The sequence below is a fragment of the Pristiophorus japonicus genome, chromosome 3, assembly GCF_044704955.1.
Source record: "Pristiophorus japonicus isolate sPriJap1 chromosome 3, sPriJap1.hap1, whole genome shotgun sequence".
Lineage (NCBI taxonomy): Eukaryota > Metazoa > Chordata > Chondrichthyes > Pristiophoridae > Pristiophorus > Pristiophorus japonicus.
Genome location: NC_091979.1, coordinates 224,121,893 through 224,137,922, shown reverse-complemented (window position 1 = coordinate 224,137,922; position 16,030 = coordinate 224,121,893). Strand labels below are relative to the sequence as shown.

At 46.7% G+C, this 16,030-nt stretch overlaps 1 protein-coding gene across 1 annotated transcript in view; it reads left to right on the top strand.

The window, feature by feature from the left end:
* Positions 1–16,030, top strand: part of LOC139255296 (polycystin-2-like protein 1) — a 231,024-nt gene that overhangs the window by 16,243 nt on the left and 198,751 nt on the right. Inside the window, exon 3 of the mRNA XM_070873897.1 lies at positions 15,878–16,005. Within this exon, the coding sequence (XP_070729998.1) occupies positions 15,878–16,005 (128 nt within the window). The remainder of the gene's footprint in view (positions 1–15,877; positions 16,006–16,030) is intronic.

Below are 16,030 nucleotides of genomic sequence, written 5' to 3'. Positions count from 1 at the left end.
GAGCCACTCTTGGTGATGGATATTGAAGAGCCCCATCCAGAGTACATTCTGTGCCCTTGCTTCTCTCAGTGCTACTTCCAAGTGGTGTTCAACATGGAGGAGTGCTGATTCATCAGATGAGGGAGGGCGGTAGATGATAATCAGCAGGAGATTTCCTTGCCCATGCTTGACCTGAAGCAATGAGCCTTCATGAGGTCCAGAGTAACCCCTTCCCAACTGTATACCACTGTGCTGCTGCCCCTGATGGATCTGTCCTGCCCAGGGATGAGATGGAGGAGTCTAGGGCATTGGCTGAAAGGTATGATTCTGTGAGTATGACTATATCAGGCTGTTGTTTGACTAGTCTGGTAGGAAGAATAGAAAAACAATATTTTTTAAATAGTGAGAAACTATTAAATGTTGGTGTTCAAAGAGATTTAGGTATTCTTGTACAGGAAACAAAGAAAGTTAGCATGCAGGCACACCAAGCAATTACTAAGGCAAATGGCATGTTGGCCTTTATTGCAAGGGGGTTGGCGAACAAGAGTAAGGAAGTCTTACTACAATTGTATAGGGCTTTGGTGAGACCATACCTGGAGTACTGTGCACAGTTTTGGTCTCCTTATCTCAGGATGGAAATACTTGCCTGAGAGACGGTGCAACAAAGGTTCACTAGATTGATGCCTGGGATAAGAGGGTATGAGGGGAGATTGAGTAGATTGGGCCTATACTCGCTGGAGATTAGAAGAATGAGAGGTGATATCATTGAAACATATAAGATTCTGAGGGGGATTGACACGATAGATGCTGAGAGGTTGTGTCCCCTGGCTGGAGAATCTCGAACTAGGGGGCATAGTCTCAGGATAAAAATGAGATGAGGAAGAATTTCTTCATTCAGAGGGTTGTGAATCTGTGGAATTCTCTGCCCCAAAGGGCTGCGGATGCTGAATCATTGAGTATATTCAAGGCTGAGATAGATAGATTTTTGAATTCTAGGGGAATCAATGGATATGGGGATTGGACAAGAAAGTGAAGTTGAGATCGAAGATCAGTCATGATCTTATTGAATGGTGGAGCAGGCTTGAGGGACCGTATAGCCTAATCCTATTTCTAATTCTTATATTCTTATGACATACATATCTTTCAGATCAGTTTGGATTTAAGCTTTTGGACTTAAAAAAATATTTTATTGAAGTAGTGGCTTGGCAGTAGTATTGTTTTTAAAGTGTGCAGGGAGTGCAGGAACTTCTGGATGCTTTCAAGGCTTTGGATGGTAATGGAAGGCCTCTGAGAAGACAGAACATGCTGAAAATACTCAGCAGGCCAGGCAGCATCCATGGAGAGAGAAACAGGGTGAACGTCTCAGGTCGAGATGCTGCATGAGCTGCTAAATATTTCCAGCATTTTCTGCTTTTATTTCAGATTTCCAGCATCAACTTGCAGTGGGAAGTGGAAGACACAGAAGAAGAGGAAGTGGAAGGAAAAATGTGACCCAGAGAGCCCCTTTCTGGCTGGGATATGCGGGATGGAATCATCTGCCTGTGGTACCAGTGACCACAACCCCAATTCCCCTTTCAACATTTGTCCCATACCTTACCTTCTCTCTGTCACTGACCATCACAGCGTCCTCTTGGCCACAATACTGAAATAAAAGCCACCACAAAGCAAATACTCCAATCTAACTTTATACATCTATCCATCCAATATGGCATCAAGAAATCAACTTATCACCCTCGTGTGTTCCCTTAGTGACTGTCTTGCATCTTAGTTTGCCTGTTCTAATGATGTTTCGCAGTGCTATCCCAGTGGATGCAACATGGCTGGTGGAAGGCTGCTGACTTTCAATGGGGGATGCTGCAGATGGCCAAGCAGGTTGACCTTGAGATGCTGGTGGCTGGGAGTGTCAAATTGAGTGACGTTATTTCTATTTTTCCTTCACTCTCCTCTCCCTCTTCTTAGTCAACCACTGACTGGGCAGGCTGTTTTTCTTGGGTGTGTGAAATGAGGAAGACACAAAGGTGGAGTTGTGATAAGGGGAGGGCAGATAATCAAGAGCTGCATGGTTGCACCATGCGCACCTTGTAAATCAAAAGATATTATGGGATGAGGAGGAAGTGGAATGTGAGAAGGAGGATATCAGCATCTGGTATTCTTTCGGTCCCACTGCTGGTCAAGATATCAGCCATGCCCCTACCAAGAATGGCCAGTACAGCCTCCTCCTAGGGCGTGAGGTGAAGTTAGGAATGTGAGATTTGCCTCGTGTTTGATATAGATTGTTGGTAGGTGAGTGATGGGGGTGTGGTGAATTGAACAGTGTGTGAGGCTACTGGTGCAGTTGGTCAGAGACGGCTTTTCAAGATGCATTCACTGACCTTGACCTGTGGTCTGAGGTCATGAAACTTCTTTGGGCACTGGAGCCAAATCATGGCAGAATGTAGTGTAACAAAATTTGCAGATGAAACAAAGATTAGTGGGAAAGCGGGTTGTGTAGAGGACACAGAGAGGCTGCAAAGAGATTTAGATAGGTTACGCGAATGGGCTAAGGTTTGGCAGGTGGAATACAATGTCGGAAAATGTGAGGTCATCCATCTTGGGAAAAAAAACAGTAAAAGGGAATATTATTTGAATGGGGAGAAATTACAACATGCTGCGGTGCAGAGGGACCTGGGGGTCCTTGTGCATGAATTTCTTTTTGGAGTTCACCTGCAAAACATAAAACATTAAACGGTGCCACCCGACCTGGGTGACACTCCAGACATTTACAAGGCCCTTTTTTTTTTTCCCCCCCTTTTTTTTTTGTGTTTTTCTTTTTTTGTTTTTTTTTTTTGGGCACTAAAATCACAATTTTCCCCAGTGCCCCCTATAAAAGGGAAGGGGGACACTAAAAGCACCGGCAATTAAAACAAATTAAACTTAAGAACGTAAAATCAAATTAAAATTTGGTTGCCGGGCGTGATGATGCACTCCAGTCCCTCCGGTGCCCACCTCTCGCGGAAGGCCGCGAGCGTACCGGTGGACACCGCGTGCTCCATCTCCAAGGACACCCTGGACCGGATGTAAGAGCGGAAGAGAGGCAGGCAGTCAGGTTGAACGACCCCCTCGACCGCCCGCTGCCTGGACCGGCTGATGGCACCCTTGGCCGTGCCCAGGAGCAGTCCTACGAGGAGGCCTTCGGACCTACCCGCTCCCCTCCGCACAGGGTGCCCAAAGATCAGGAGAGTGGGACTGAAGTGCAGCCAGAATTTCAGGAGCAGCCCCTTCAAATAATGGAACAGGGGCTGCAACCTCGTGCACTCAATAAAAACATGGAACACGGACTCCTCCAGACCGCAGAAATTGCAGGCGGCCTGGGAGTCCGTGAACCGGCTTAAAAATTTGTTGCACGGCACTGCTCCGTGCACCACCCGCCAGGCCAAGTCCCCGATGAATAGTGGGAGGACCCCTGCGTAGAGTGCCCTCCATCGGGGACCCCCGCCTCCTCCGGACGGCAAGATGGTACGCCATGGCGTGTCCGGACGGCCGGCGAGGATGGCAAATTTGAGGGTGTGCAGGAGCAGCCCGTACAGGAAACCCCTCCGCACGGAACTGAAAGGCACGGAGGGGATTTCCCCGAGGCGGCTCAAGTTGTGAGGCGCCGGCCCCCGAGGGAGGTTCCGGGGTTTGGCACCGATGAGGAATTCCGTCCGGACGGGGGTCAGTTCGGACGGGATCTCCCCACGTGCTTGAGCCTCCTCGATGCACCTAACGGAGTCAGGGCCCAGAGCTGTTTTTAGCGACTCGATGGCATCGGCCGCGTGGTGGACGTTGGCAGAGTTTAGGCGCCGCGCCAGCGTGTCTGGCGCCATCCAGCCCGCTCCTCCGCCATCGAGCAGGTCCCTGACCCTGGTCACCTCACCAGCCACAGCCCTCTCTTCCGACCGCCACATGAAACCTCGGCCGTGGAGGTACGGATTCCCGAGCAGCGGCTCCTGCAGGACGGCCGCCACTCCAGCCGGCGGAGAGCTGCGCTTGGTGGAGACTTTGTTCCAGACCCTGATGAGTTCCCTGTAAAAGACAGGCAGCTCCCGGAGGGCGGTCATGGCACCCCCCAAGTTCACAAACAGGAGCTGCGTGTCATAATTGAGGTCGCACTGCTGGCGGAAGAAATACCTCACCAGAGCACACCACCTAGGAGGGGGCTCGACGTAAAGGTATCTCTGCAGGGTCTGAAGACGGAAAGTCGCGAGCTGGGCGCTGACGCACACCAACGACTGACCGCCCTCCTCAAGCGGGAGACTCAGGACCGCGGCAGAGACCCAGTGCTTCCTGTTGTTCCAGAAGAAGTCCACCAGCTTCTTCTGTATCTTGGCGACAAACGCAGGGGGAGGGGTCAAAGTGACCAGCCGGTACCACAACATTACGGCCACCAGCTGGTTTATGACTGGCGCTCGACCCCTGTAGGACAGCACTCGGAGCAGTCCTGTCCAGCGCCCTAGGCGAGCGGCGACCTTGGCCTCCAGCTCCTGCCAGTTCGCCGGCCAGGCTCCCTCGTCGGGGCTAAGGTAGACTCCCAGATAGAGGAGATGGGTCGTGCTCCAGGCAAAAGGCCTGAGCTCCTCCGGCAGGGAGTCCACCCGCCACTGACCCACCAGGAGTCCGGAACATTTCTCCCAGTTGATCCTGGCGGAGGACGCGGCCGAGTAAATCTCCTGGCACTCACGCATCCTCCGCAGGTCAGCGGGATCCTCTACCGCGAGGAGCACGTCATCGGCGTAAGCCGAGAGGACGACCTCCACGCCCGGCCCTTGCAGAGCCAGTCCCGTCAACCTCGTCCGCAAGAGGCGCAGGAAAGGCTCCACGCAAACGGCGTATAACTGGCCGGACATGGGGCATCCCTGGCGCACCCCTCTCCTAAAGCGAAGGGGCGCCGTCAAGGACCCATTAACCTTAATCAGACACTCCGCGGCGGCGTACAAAAGTCGGATCCGGGCGACGAAATGCGTCCTGAACCCGAAAGCGCGCAGAGTTCCGAGCAGATAGTCGTGATCCACCCTGTCGAACGCCTTCTCTTGGTCGAGGGATAGGAAGGCGACCGACAGACCAGCCTCCTGGGAACAATGGATGAGGTCCCGGACCAGATGGATGTTATCGTGGATTGTCCGGCCCGGGACCGTGTAGGACTGGTCGGGGTGGATCATGTGGTCCAGCACGGCACCAAGGCGAGCATCCTTGTGCATGAATCCCAAAAAGCTAGTTTGCAGGTGCAGCAGGTAATCAGGAAGGTGAATGGAATGTTGGCCTTCATTGTGAGAGGAATGGAATACAAAAGCAGAGAGGTCCTGCTGCAACTGTACAGGGTATTGGTGAGGCCGCACCTGGAGTACTGCGTGCAGTTTTGGTTACCTTACTTAAGGAAGGATATACTAGCTTTGGAGGGGGTACAGAGACGATTCACTAGGCTGATTCCGGAGATGAGGGGGTTAGCTTATGATGATAGATTGAGTAGACTGGGTCTTTACTCGTTGGAGTTCAGAAGGATGAGGGGTGATCTTACAGAAACATTTAAAATAATGGATGGGATAGACAAGATAGAGGCAGAGAGGTTGTTTCCACGTCGGGGAGACTAGAACTAGGGGGCACAGCCTCAAAATACGGGGGAGCCAATTTAAAACTGAGTTGAGAAGGAATTTCTTCTCCCAGCGGGTTGTGAATCTGTGGAATTCTCTGCCCAAGGAAGCAGTTGAGGCTAGCTCATTGAATGTATTCAAATCACAGATAGATAGATTTTTAACCAATAAGGGAATTAAGGGTTATGGGGAGTGGGCTGGAGCTGAGTCCACGGCCAGATCAGCCATGATCTTGTTGAGTGGCGGAGCAGGCTCGAGAGGCTAGATGGCCTACTCCTGTTCCTAATTCTTATGTTCTTATGTTCTTATGGTGAGGACACTGCTGGCAGTAATGGCCTCGGTGATATGGTCCCACATTGTTCTTTCTGGAGAGCCTCCTGGCTCCTGTGGGTAGAGAAACTCTCTTGCAGTGTTAACCCCCTGCACAAAGCTGGGTACCCCTTACTTTGCTTGTTGATCCATTAATGTTAGTGCTGAAGCACTTCTACCAGATTTTCGTGTGAGAGTTCGGCTTTAAGCACTGAAGACTGCTATTTCTGAATTATTTTTAAAAAAATTTTTTCAGAAGGCAGTTGAGCTCGAACAGCTAAAGACTGCCTACTTTTAAATTATTTTTGTTTTGTAATTTTAGAAGGCAGTCATAGAAACATAGAAACATAGAAAATAGGTACAGGAGCTGGCCATTCAGCCCTTCTAGCCTGCACCGCCATTCAATGAGTTCATGGCTGAACATGAAACTTCAGTACCCCCTTCCTGCTTTCACGCCATACCCCTTGATCCCCCGAGTAGTAAGGACTTCATCTAACTCCCTTTTGAATATATTTAGTGAATTGGCCTCAACTACTTTCTGTGGTAGAGAATTCCACAGGTTCACCACTCTCTGGGTGAAGACGTTTCTCCTTATCTCGGTCCTAAATGGCTTACCCCTTATCCTTAGACTGTGATCCCTGGTTCTGGACTTCCCCAACATTGGGAACATTCTTCCTGCATCCAACCTGTCCAAACCCGTCAGAATTTTAAACGTTTCTATGAGGTCCCCTCTCACTCTTCTGAACTCCAGTGAATACAAGCCCAGTTGATCCAATCTTTCTTGATAGGTCAGTCCCACCATCCCGGGAATCAGTCTGGTGAATCTTAGCTGCACTCCCTCAATAGCAAGAATGTCCTTCCTCAAGTTAGGAGACCAAAACTGTACACAATACTCCAGGTGTGGCCTCACCAAGGCCCTGTACAACTGTAGCAACACCTCCCTGCCCCTGTACACAAATCCCCTCGCTATGAAGGCCAACATGCCATTTGCTTTCTTAACCGCCTGCTGTACCTGCGTGCCAACCTTCAATGACTGATGTACCATGACACCCAGGTCTCGTTGCACCTTCCCTTTTCCTAATCTGTCACCATTCAGATAATAGTCTGTCTCTCTGTTTTTACCACCAAAGTGGATAACCTCACATTTATCCACATTATACTTCATCTGCCACGCATTTGCCCACTCACCTAACCTATCTAAGTCACTCTGCAGCCTCATAGCATCTTCCTCGCAGCTCACACTGCCACCCAACTTAGTGTCATCCGCAAATTTGGAGATACTACATTTAATCCCCTCGTCTAAATCATTAATGTACAATGTAAACAGCTGGGGCCCCAGCACAGAACCCTGCGGTACCCCACTAGTCACTGCCTGCCATTCCGAAAAGTACCCATTTACTCCAACTCTTTGCTTCCTGTCTGACAACCAGTTCTCAATCCACGCCAGCACACTACCCCCAATCCCATGTGCTTTAACTTTGCACATTAATCTCCTGTGTGGGACCTTGTCGAAAGCCTTCTGAAAGTCCAAATATACCACATCAACTAGTACTCCTTTGTCCACTTTATTGGAAACATCCTCAAAAAATTCCAGAAGATTTGTCAAGCATGATCTCCCTTTCACAAATCCATGCTGACTTGGACCTATCATGTCACCATTTTCCAAATGCGCTGCTATGACATCCTTAATAATTGATTCCATCATTTTACCCACTACTGAGGTCAGGCTGACCAGTCTATAATTCCCTGCTTTCTCTCTCCCTCCTTTTTTAAAAAGTGGGGTTACATTGGCTACCCTCCACTCGATAGGAACTGATCCAGAGTCAATGGAATGTTGGAAAATGACTGTCAATGCATCCGCTATTTCCAAGGCCACCTCCTTAAGTACTCTGGGATGCAGTCCATCAGGCCCTGGGGATTTATCGGCCTTCAAGCCCATCAATTTCCCCAACACAATTTCCCGACTAATAAAGATTTCCCTCAGTTCCTCCTCCTTACTAGACCCTCTGACCACTTTTATATCCGGAAGGTTGTTTGTATCCTCCTTAATGAATACTGAACCAAAGTACTTGTTCAATTGGTCTGCCATTTTTTTGTTCCCCGTTATGACTTCCCCTGATTCTGACTGCAGGGGACCTACGTTTGTCTTTACTAAGCTTTTTCTCCTTACATACCTATAGAAACTTTTGCAATCCGCCTTAATGTTCCCTGCAAGCTTCTTCTCGTACTCCATTTTCCCTGCCCTAATCAAACCGTTTGTCCTCCTCTGCTGAGTTCTAAATTTCTCCCAGTCCCCAGGTTCGCTGCTATTTCTGGCCAATTTGTATGCCATTTCCTTGGCTTTAATACTATCCCTGATTTCCCTAGATAGCCACGGTTGAGCCACCTTCCCTTTTTTATTTTTACGCCAGACAGGAATGTACAATTGTTGTAATTCATCCATGCGGTCTCTAAATGTCTGCCATTGCCCATCCACAGTCAACCCCTTAAGTATCATTAGCCAATCTATCTTAGCCAATTCATGCTTCATACCTTCAAAGTTACCCTTCTTTAAGTTCTGGACCATGGTCTCTGAATTAACTGTTTCATTCTCCATCCTAATGCAGAATTCCACCATATTATGGTCACTCTTCCCCAAGGGGCCTCACACAACGAGATTGCTAATTAATCCTCTCTCATTACACAACACCCAGTCTAAGATGGCCTCCCCCTAGTTGGTTCCTCGACATATTGGTCTAGAAAACCATCCCTTATGCACTCCAGGAAATCCTCCTCCACCGTATTGCTTCCAGTTTGGCTAGCCCAATCTAGGTGCATATTAAAGTCACCCATTATAACTGCTGCACCTTTATTGCATGCACTCCTAATTTCCTGTTTGATGCCCTCCCCAACATCACTACTATTGTTTGGAGGTCTGTACACAACTCCCACTAACGATTTTTGCCCTTTAGTGTTCTGCAGCTCTACCCATATAGATTCCACATCATCCAAGCTAATGTCTTTCCTAACTATTGCATTAATCTCCTCTTTAACCAGCAATGCTACCCCACCTCCTTTTCCTTTTATTCTATCCTTCCTGAATGTTGAATACCCCTGGATGTTGAGTTCCCAGCCCTGATCATCCTGGAGCCACGTCTCCGTAATCCCAATCACATCATATTTGTTAATATCTATTTGCACAGTTAATTCATCCACCTTATTGCGGATACTCCTTGCATTAAGACACAAAGCCTTCAGGCTTGCTTTTTTAACACCCTTTGTCCTTCTAGAACTTTGCTGTACAGTGGCCCTTTTTGTTCTTTGCCTTGGGTTTCTCTGCCCTCCACTTTTCCTCATCTCCTTTTTGTCTTTTGCTTTTGCCTCATTTTTGTCTCCCTCTGTCTCCCTGCATAGGTTCCCATCCCCCTGCAATATTAGTTTAACTCCTCCCCAACAGCACTAGCAAACACTCCCCCTAGGACATTGGTTCCGGTCCTGCCCAGGTGCAGACCGTCCGGTTTGTACTGGTCCCACCTCCCCCAGAACCGGTTCCAATGCCCCAAGAATTTGAATCCCTCCCTGCTGCACCACTGCTCAAGCCATGTATTCATCTGCGCTATCCTGCGATTCCTACTCTGACTAGCACGTGACACTGGTAGCAATCCCGAGATTACTACTTTTGAGGTCCTACTTTTTAATTTAGCTCCTAGCTCCTTAAATTCTTTTCGTAGGACCTCATCCCTTTTTTTACCTATGTCATTGGTACCAATGTGCACCACGACAACTGGCTGTTCTCCCTCCCATTTCAGAATGTCCTGCACCCGCTCCGAGACATCCTTGACCCTTGCACCAGGGAGGCAACATACCATCCTGGAGTCTCGGTTGCGTCCGCAGAAACGCCTATCTATTCCCCTCACCATCGAATCCCCTATCACTATCGTGCACCCAATCTTTTTCCTGCCCTCCTTTGCAGCAGAGCCACCTACGGTGCCATGAACTTGGCTGCTGCTGCCCTCCCCTGATGAGTCATCCTCCCCAACAGTACTCAAAGCAGTGTATCTGTTTTGCAGGGGGATGACCACAGGGGACCCCTGCACTATCTTTCTTGCACTGCTCTTCCTGCTGGTCTTCCATTCCCTATCTGGCTGTGGACCCTTCTCCTGCGGTAAGACCAACTCACTACACGTGATACTCACGTCATTCTCAGCATCATGGATGCTCCAAAGTGAATCCACCCTCAGCTCCAATTCCGCAACGCGGACCGTCAAGAGCTCGAGGCGGATACACTTCCCACACACGTAGCGCCCAGGGACACCGGAAGTGTCCCCGAGTTCCCACATGGTACAGGAGGAGCATATCACGTGACCGAGCTCTCCTGCCATGTCTTAACCTTAGATACCCTTAAATTGGTAATAACAATGTTACAGTTCACTTATTGATATAAAAAATAAAAGAAAAGCTACTCACCAATCACCAGCCAATCACTTACCCCATTGGCTGTGACGTCACTTTTTGATTACTTTCTACTTCTATTTTGCTTTCTCTCCCGCTGTAGCTGCACCGGTCGCCTTTATAGGCCGCTCCGACACTGCTCCCGCCTCTCGCCAACTGCCGCTGGCTCTTGATCTCCCGCTGGGCTTTTGATAGGTCGCTCCCCTCTCACCAACTGCCGCTGGCTCTCGATCTCCCGCTGGGCTTTTGATAGGTCGCTCCCCTCTCACCCAGTCCCCCTTTAAGGGACAAATACTGCTTTCTAAAATGATAGGCTAGCTTTAAGACAATGTTGCCTTACTCCAGGGATGCAACGGCCATGCTGTACTGGGCCTCCTACTGAGATCACCGACAGAAAAAGAGTGCTGCACTGCAGGTTTTGCGCAGCATTAATTAAAATTGGCAGGCAGTACCAAAGTACTGGTGCTGCCTGCGCTATTATTGCAGGCAGCCATTAACTTCTGGCACCAGCAGATTTTCAGCCTACTCGAATTTCTAAGTCAAAGACTCTGCAAAGTGATATAGACAGGTTAAGTGAGTGGGCAAGAAGATGGAAGATGGAGTATAATTTGTGGAAATGTTAGGTTATTCACCTTGTTCCGAAGTATAGAAAAACAGAATATTTTTCAAATGATGAGAAACTGTTAAATGTTAGTGTTGAGATAAATTTGGGTGTCCATGTCCATGTACACAAAACATAGGAAGTTAATATGCAGGTGCAGCAAGCAATTAGGAAAGCAAATGGAGTATTTGCCTTTATTGCAAGGGGGCTAGAGTACAAGAGTAAAGAAGTCTTGCTGCAATTGTGCACGGGTTTGATGAGACCATACCTGGAGTACTATGTACAGATTTGGTCTCCGTACCAAAGGAAGGATATACCTGCCTTAGAAGGGGTGCAACGAAGGTTCACTATGTTCCTGGGATGGCAGGTCTGTGGCAGGAGAAGAAACCTGATTGGACAGGTTCAAACATAAAGTTGCAGAGGTTGAGTAGAATGGGCCTATACTCTTTGGTGTTTAGAAGAATGAGAGGTGATCTCATTGAAACATATACAATTCTGAGAGGGGTTGACAGTATCGATGCTCAGAGGTTGTTTCCCCTGGCTGGGGAGTATAGAATCAGGGGCCATAGTCTCAGGATAAGGGGTCGGCCATTTAGAACTGAGATGAGGAGAAATTTCTTCATTCAGAGGGTTGTGAATCTTTGGAATTCTTTACTCAGAGTGCTGTAGGTGCTCAGTCATTGAGTATAGCCAAGGTTATCAATAGATTTTTGGACTTTAGTGGAATCAAGTGAAATGGGGATCAGCAGGAAAGTGGAGTTGAGGTCGAAGATCAGCCATAATCTTATTGAATGGCAGAGCAGGCTTGCTCCTGCTCGTATTCCTTATGTTCTTATGTTGACAACAAAGAGGCAATGCAGGCGTCGGGAATGGTGGTGGTGAGGTAGAGTTGGGTGTCGTTTAGCATTCATGTGGAACCTAATGTCATGTTTTCGGATGATGTCACTGAGGAGCAGCATGTAGATGAGACATAGGAGGAGGCCAAGGATAGATCCTTGGGGAACTGCAGAGATAATGATGTGGAAGCGGGAAGATAAGCCATTGCGGAGATTCTCTTGCTACAATAGGATAGGTAAGAGTTGAATGAGGCCCACCCTGCTGGACAATGAAGGAGAGGGATTGGAGGGGGAAGGAATGGTCAACCATGTCAAAGACTACAGACAGGTCGAGAAGGATAAGAAGGGATAGTGCATCACAGTCACAAAGGATGTAATTTGTGACTTTGATTAGGGACGTATCAGATCTGTGGCAGGAGAAGAAACCTGATTGGACAGGTACAAACATAAAGTTGCAGAAAAGATGAGCACAGATTTGGGAGGCAACAACACCTTCTAGGATTTTGGCGAGGAAAGGGAGGTTTGAGATGGGACGGTAGCTGTAAGACAGAGGGGTTAAGGGTGGGTGTTTTGAGTCGGAGATAATGATGGCAGATTTGAAAGGGAGGGGACAGTACCTGAGCATTGGAAACAATTTATAAAATCAGCAAGCCAGGGCCAGGAAGGGAAGTTGCGTGGTCAGCACTTTAGTGGGAAGAGGGTCGAGAGAGCAGGAAGTGGACAAGATAAGCTCGGAGAGGGCATGGTGGGAGATAGGGGTAAATCTAGAGAAAGATACTTGTTCAGAAGCAGGACAGGTGGGAACCTCAGGGAAAGCTTGGCTTTGTGAGCTCGGCAGGGGAGAGAGGCAGCTGAATGGATGGTCTCGATCTTAGTGACAAAGATCCATGAGTACCTTGCATATTATTTGAGGAAAGGGGCAGGGGATAGGGGTTTAAGGAGATGGTTGCTTGGTTGTGGAGTAAAGAAGCCCGGGATTATTTTTGCAAGTCTTTCTGTAGTTCTTAATTACAGAAATTCTTAGGCATCTACTGTAGTTTAAGAGTGTCTGGGGATAGGTTGAATGTCTCGTCAGCTTCCAAGAAAAGGAAAGAGGAGAAAATAGCTATAAACAAAGAAGTCTCATACTAAAAACAACAATCAGCTGACCTTCATGGACAGGTTGCACTGTATAGCTTTGTGATAATCATTTTTATTAATGCCCTTATACTTACTCTGCTTTTGTCAGCTAGTGAGAGGCATTGTATTACTGTTTTTCATGTTTGCTCAGCTTCTGCATGTACACAACATCTGTTCATCTCTTTTGATTTTTTCTATATCCTGAACTAAACTTGATCCATTCACAATAATTAATTTTGGCTTCAGATTGCATTTTTGACTTTACACAGAAACTAGCACTGAGGTCATAAATTTTTATATTAGCTTAACATAGAAGCAGCAGAATTGTGTGCGTCTGTTTTCCAAGCAACAATGTCTATTCTAATTTGCTGAATTAATGACGATCTGCAAAAAGGTGATATGTGTGCACACTTTGTGTTTATGTTTTAAAACATCCTGTTTTACTTATCAGCAAAATTAATTATGATGATGCATGCTGTTTGATCGTAAAACGTACTAAATGGTACATTTGTACATTGCAGTACCAGTAATTCGCTATCTCTGACAGACACATGTAATAATTTAACATTTACTACTAAACATTTGTATTTTGATAAAAAGGGAATGAGCATGACTCACATGCAGCAACAAATAGTTGGGAATTGTGTGCTCAATGTCACTGAAGCTGTTAAATAGGTTTGAACAAAAACAAGCAAATAATGACTGGTGTATCTGAGCAGAAGGCATGTCTGATAAAGAGATCTTTCTTTCTAAAAAGGATTGTATTATTTTTAAGGCTGACATTTCCTAAGCAGATAAATGAAGCAATGTAGGGTGGCATTGTGTGGTGTTTCTCTCTTTCTGATTTGAATGATTACTGTGAGCCTGCATTAATTTTTGATTTATTTTGTTTGTTGGTTAAGAATCTCTCTCTAGCTCTGAAAGGTTTCCTGTTGACCCAGGTTTCCATTAATCCCAGTTTCAGAGATGCATCACCAATTAACAGGACCGTCAATCTTATTTTCAAGGATTTTCTATAGTCCTCATCAAACTTAACACTTTCCTTTTAATCACAAATGGGAAGCAAATCACAATGTACGGGACAATTTGGGACTATAAACTTTGCAAATTTAACTGATAGAAAATAGGGTTTCATTTGCTCAAACATCGCTTCAACAAGTATGGATGTATTCCACAGGCGAACTTGAGGTTGCAGAATAACATGGTTACTGCCAGCCCATATGCTCCCTTCCTGTGAGAGATTTAAGGAAATTTAACTTTTGATCAAGTTCTTTTCATTATTATAAAATTGCATGCACTGATGTAAATGCAGTTTACTTCTTTCAGCTCCATTTTACATTGACTGTTACATTATTATTTTATGAAAATTGGAAACTTCTTTTACTCGAACTACGACAGAAATAACTAAGAGCCATCACATTCCATACACAAGACAAGCTAAATGCTGTCTCAAGTTATCTGAAACCATCACAGACTGAGGCTGAAGCAACTTAAACTGTAAAGTGGGTTCATGCTATTCAGAAAGTATTTTATTTTTATAAAATCACAACTCTGAGTTTATAGAAAAGACATTATCCTGACTTTCCTGCCAGAAATGCAGCAGAGCAGGTTTCCTGGCTGCCTGCTGGAGAAAGTAATTGATCCCCTACACAATCCCTGGGTTCAGGATTGCATTCAGGCCCTGATAACGGATTTGGAGCTCGATCATCATATTTAAAGCAGGATCCACAGGATTGAAAGCACTTCTGTGGTGTTACTCGCTATGATTGCATTCAGATGAGGGTGAGTGTCAGGGGTGGTTAATCAGATGGGGATGTGAGTATGTACATAGAGAGAGAGGGATGGGTGGACCTGCAAGGTATGTTGCTGTGAGGAATGATGTGCAGGAGAAGGCTTGAGAAGGCAGAGTGATGGGGATGTGGTGACAAGCACAGCAGGATGAAGGTGAGTGTGGCATTGCACTCACCTTTCCTGACCTCATGAGATCATTGAATCTTTTCCTGCACTGGATTCAGGTCCTCCTCACCACATCACTGCTGCTGACCTCATCTGTTATATCCAGCCAGGCTTTTTTGGTGTCTTTTGAACGTCTCTTTCACCTATCATAGGGAAACAGTCCTCCCTGTGTTCTCTGACTGTTTCTAGCAGAGTATGCAAGGAACTGTTAGAAAGCCATGGTGCAGCCTTTGTCTTTTTCTATCCATCACTGCTGGGTTGGAACAGTATTCAGCCCTTTGGATTTCAGCTTCTACCCTCCTCTAGCAACCTTCAAATGAGTTGTGTGTAAGGCTGCTTTAAATATCGGCACTGGAAATGAGTGATCGATGATGTCATCAGGCCCGCTCCTTTTAATTAGGTGGGAAAATATGCACGACTGCTTTAAGTGGGGCCGTTAAGTTAAGTCACCCTGAAGAAGGCACCAAGCAGAACATCATGTTCCCAACCCGCCACGCATCCGACCTGTAACCACAGTAAATGTTCTGGCCAATGTCTCCAAAAGTTTCCCCACCGCCGACATTAGACTGACTGGCCTGTAGTTGCCAGGTTTATCACTGTCCCCTTTTTTTGGACAGAGGTGTAACATTTGCAATCCTTCAGTCCTCTGGCACCACTCCCATATGTACGGTAGATTGGAAGATTGTAGCCAAAATATTTGCAATTTCCATCCTTACTTCCCTCAGCAATCTCGGATACATCCCATCATGACCGAGTGACTTTTCTACTTTGAGCACTGCCATCCTTTTAAGTATCTCCTCTTTATCTTTTTTTTTTATCCTATCCAATTTCTCTGTTATTATGTTAACTGATGTATGTGAGCGGGGCTCAAATATTATTAGCTGACCTAGATATGCTTGACAAGAATGGGAAGATACTCTGTACACTTGATTCCCTTAGAAATACAAGTCTTTACTTTCTGCTAGATATCATGAATAACAATTCAATAGTAATTGGTTACATTTGATATTAGTAATTTTCTGGACTTTTCTTTTTTCTAGTGACCTATGGAATGACCAGTTCAAATACCTACTACTACACCAAGGTCATGTCAAATCTCTTCCTCTCTACTGCAGTAGATACAGGGGTCACCTTTCAAACTATCCACAGCATGGCTGACTTCTGGACTGTGAGTAGAACTCAGTGAATCTAGC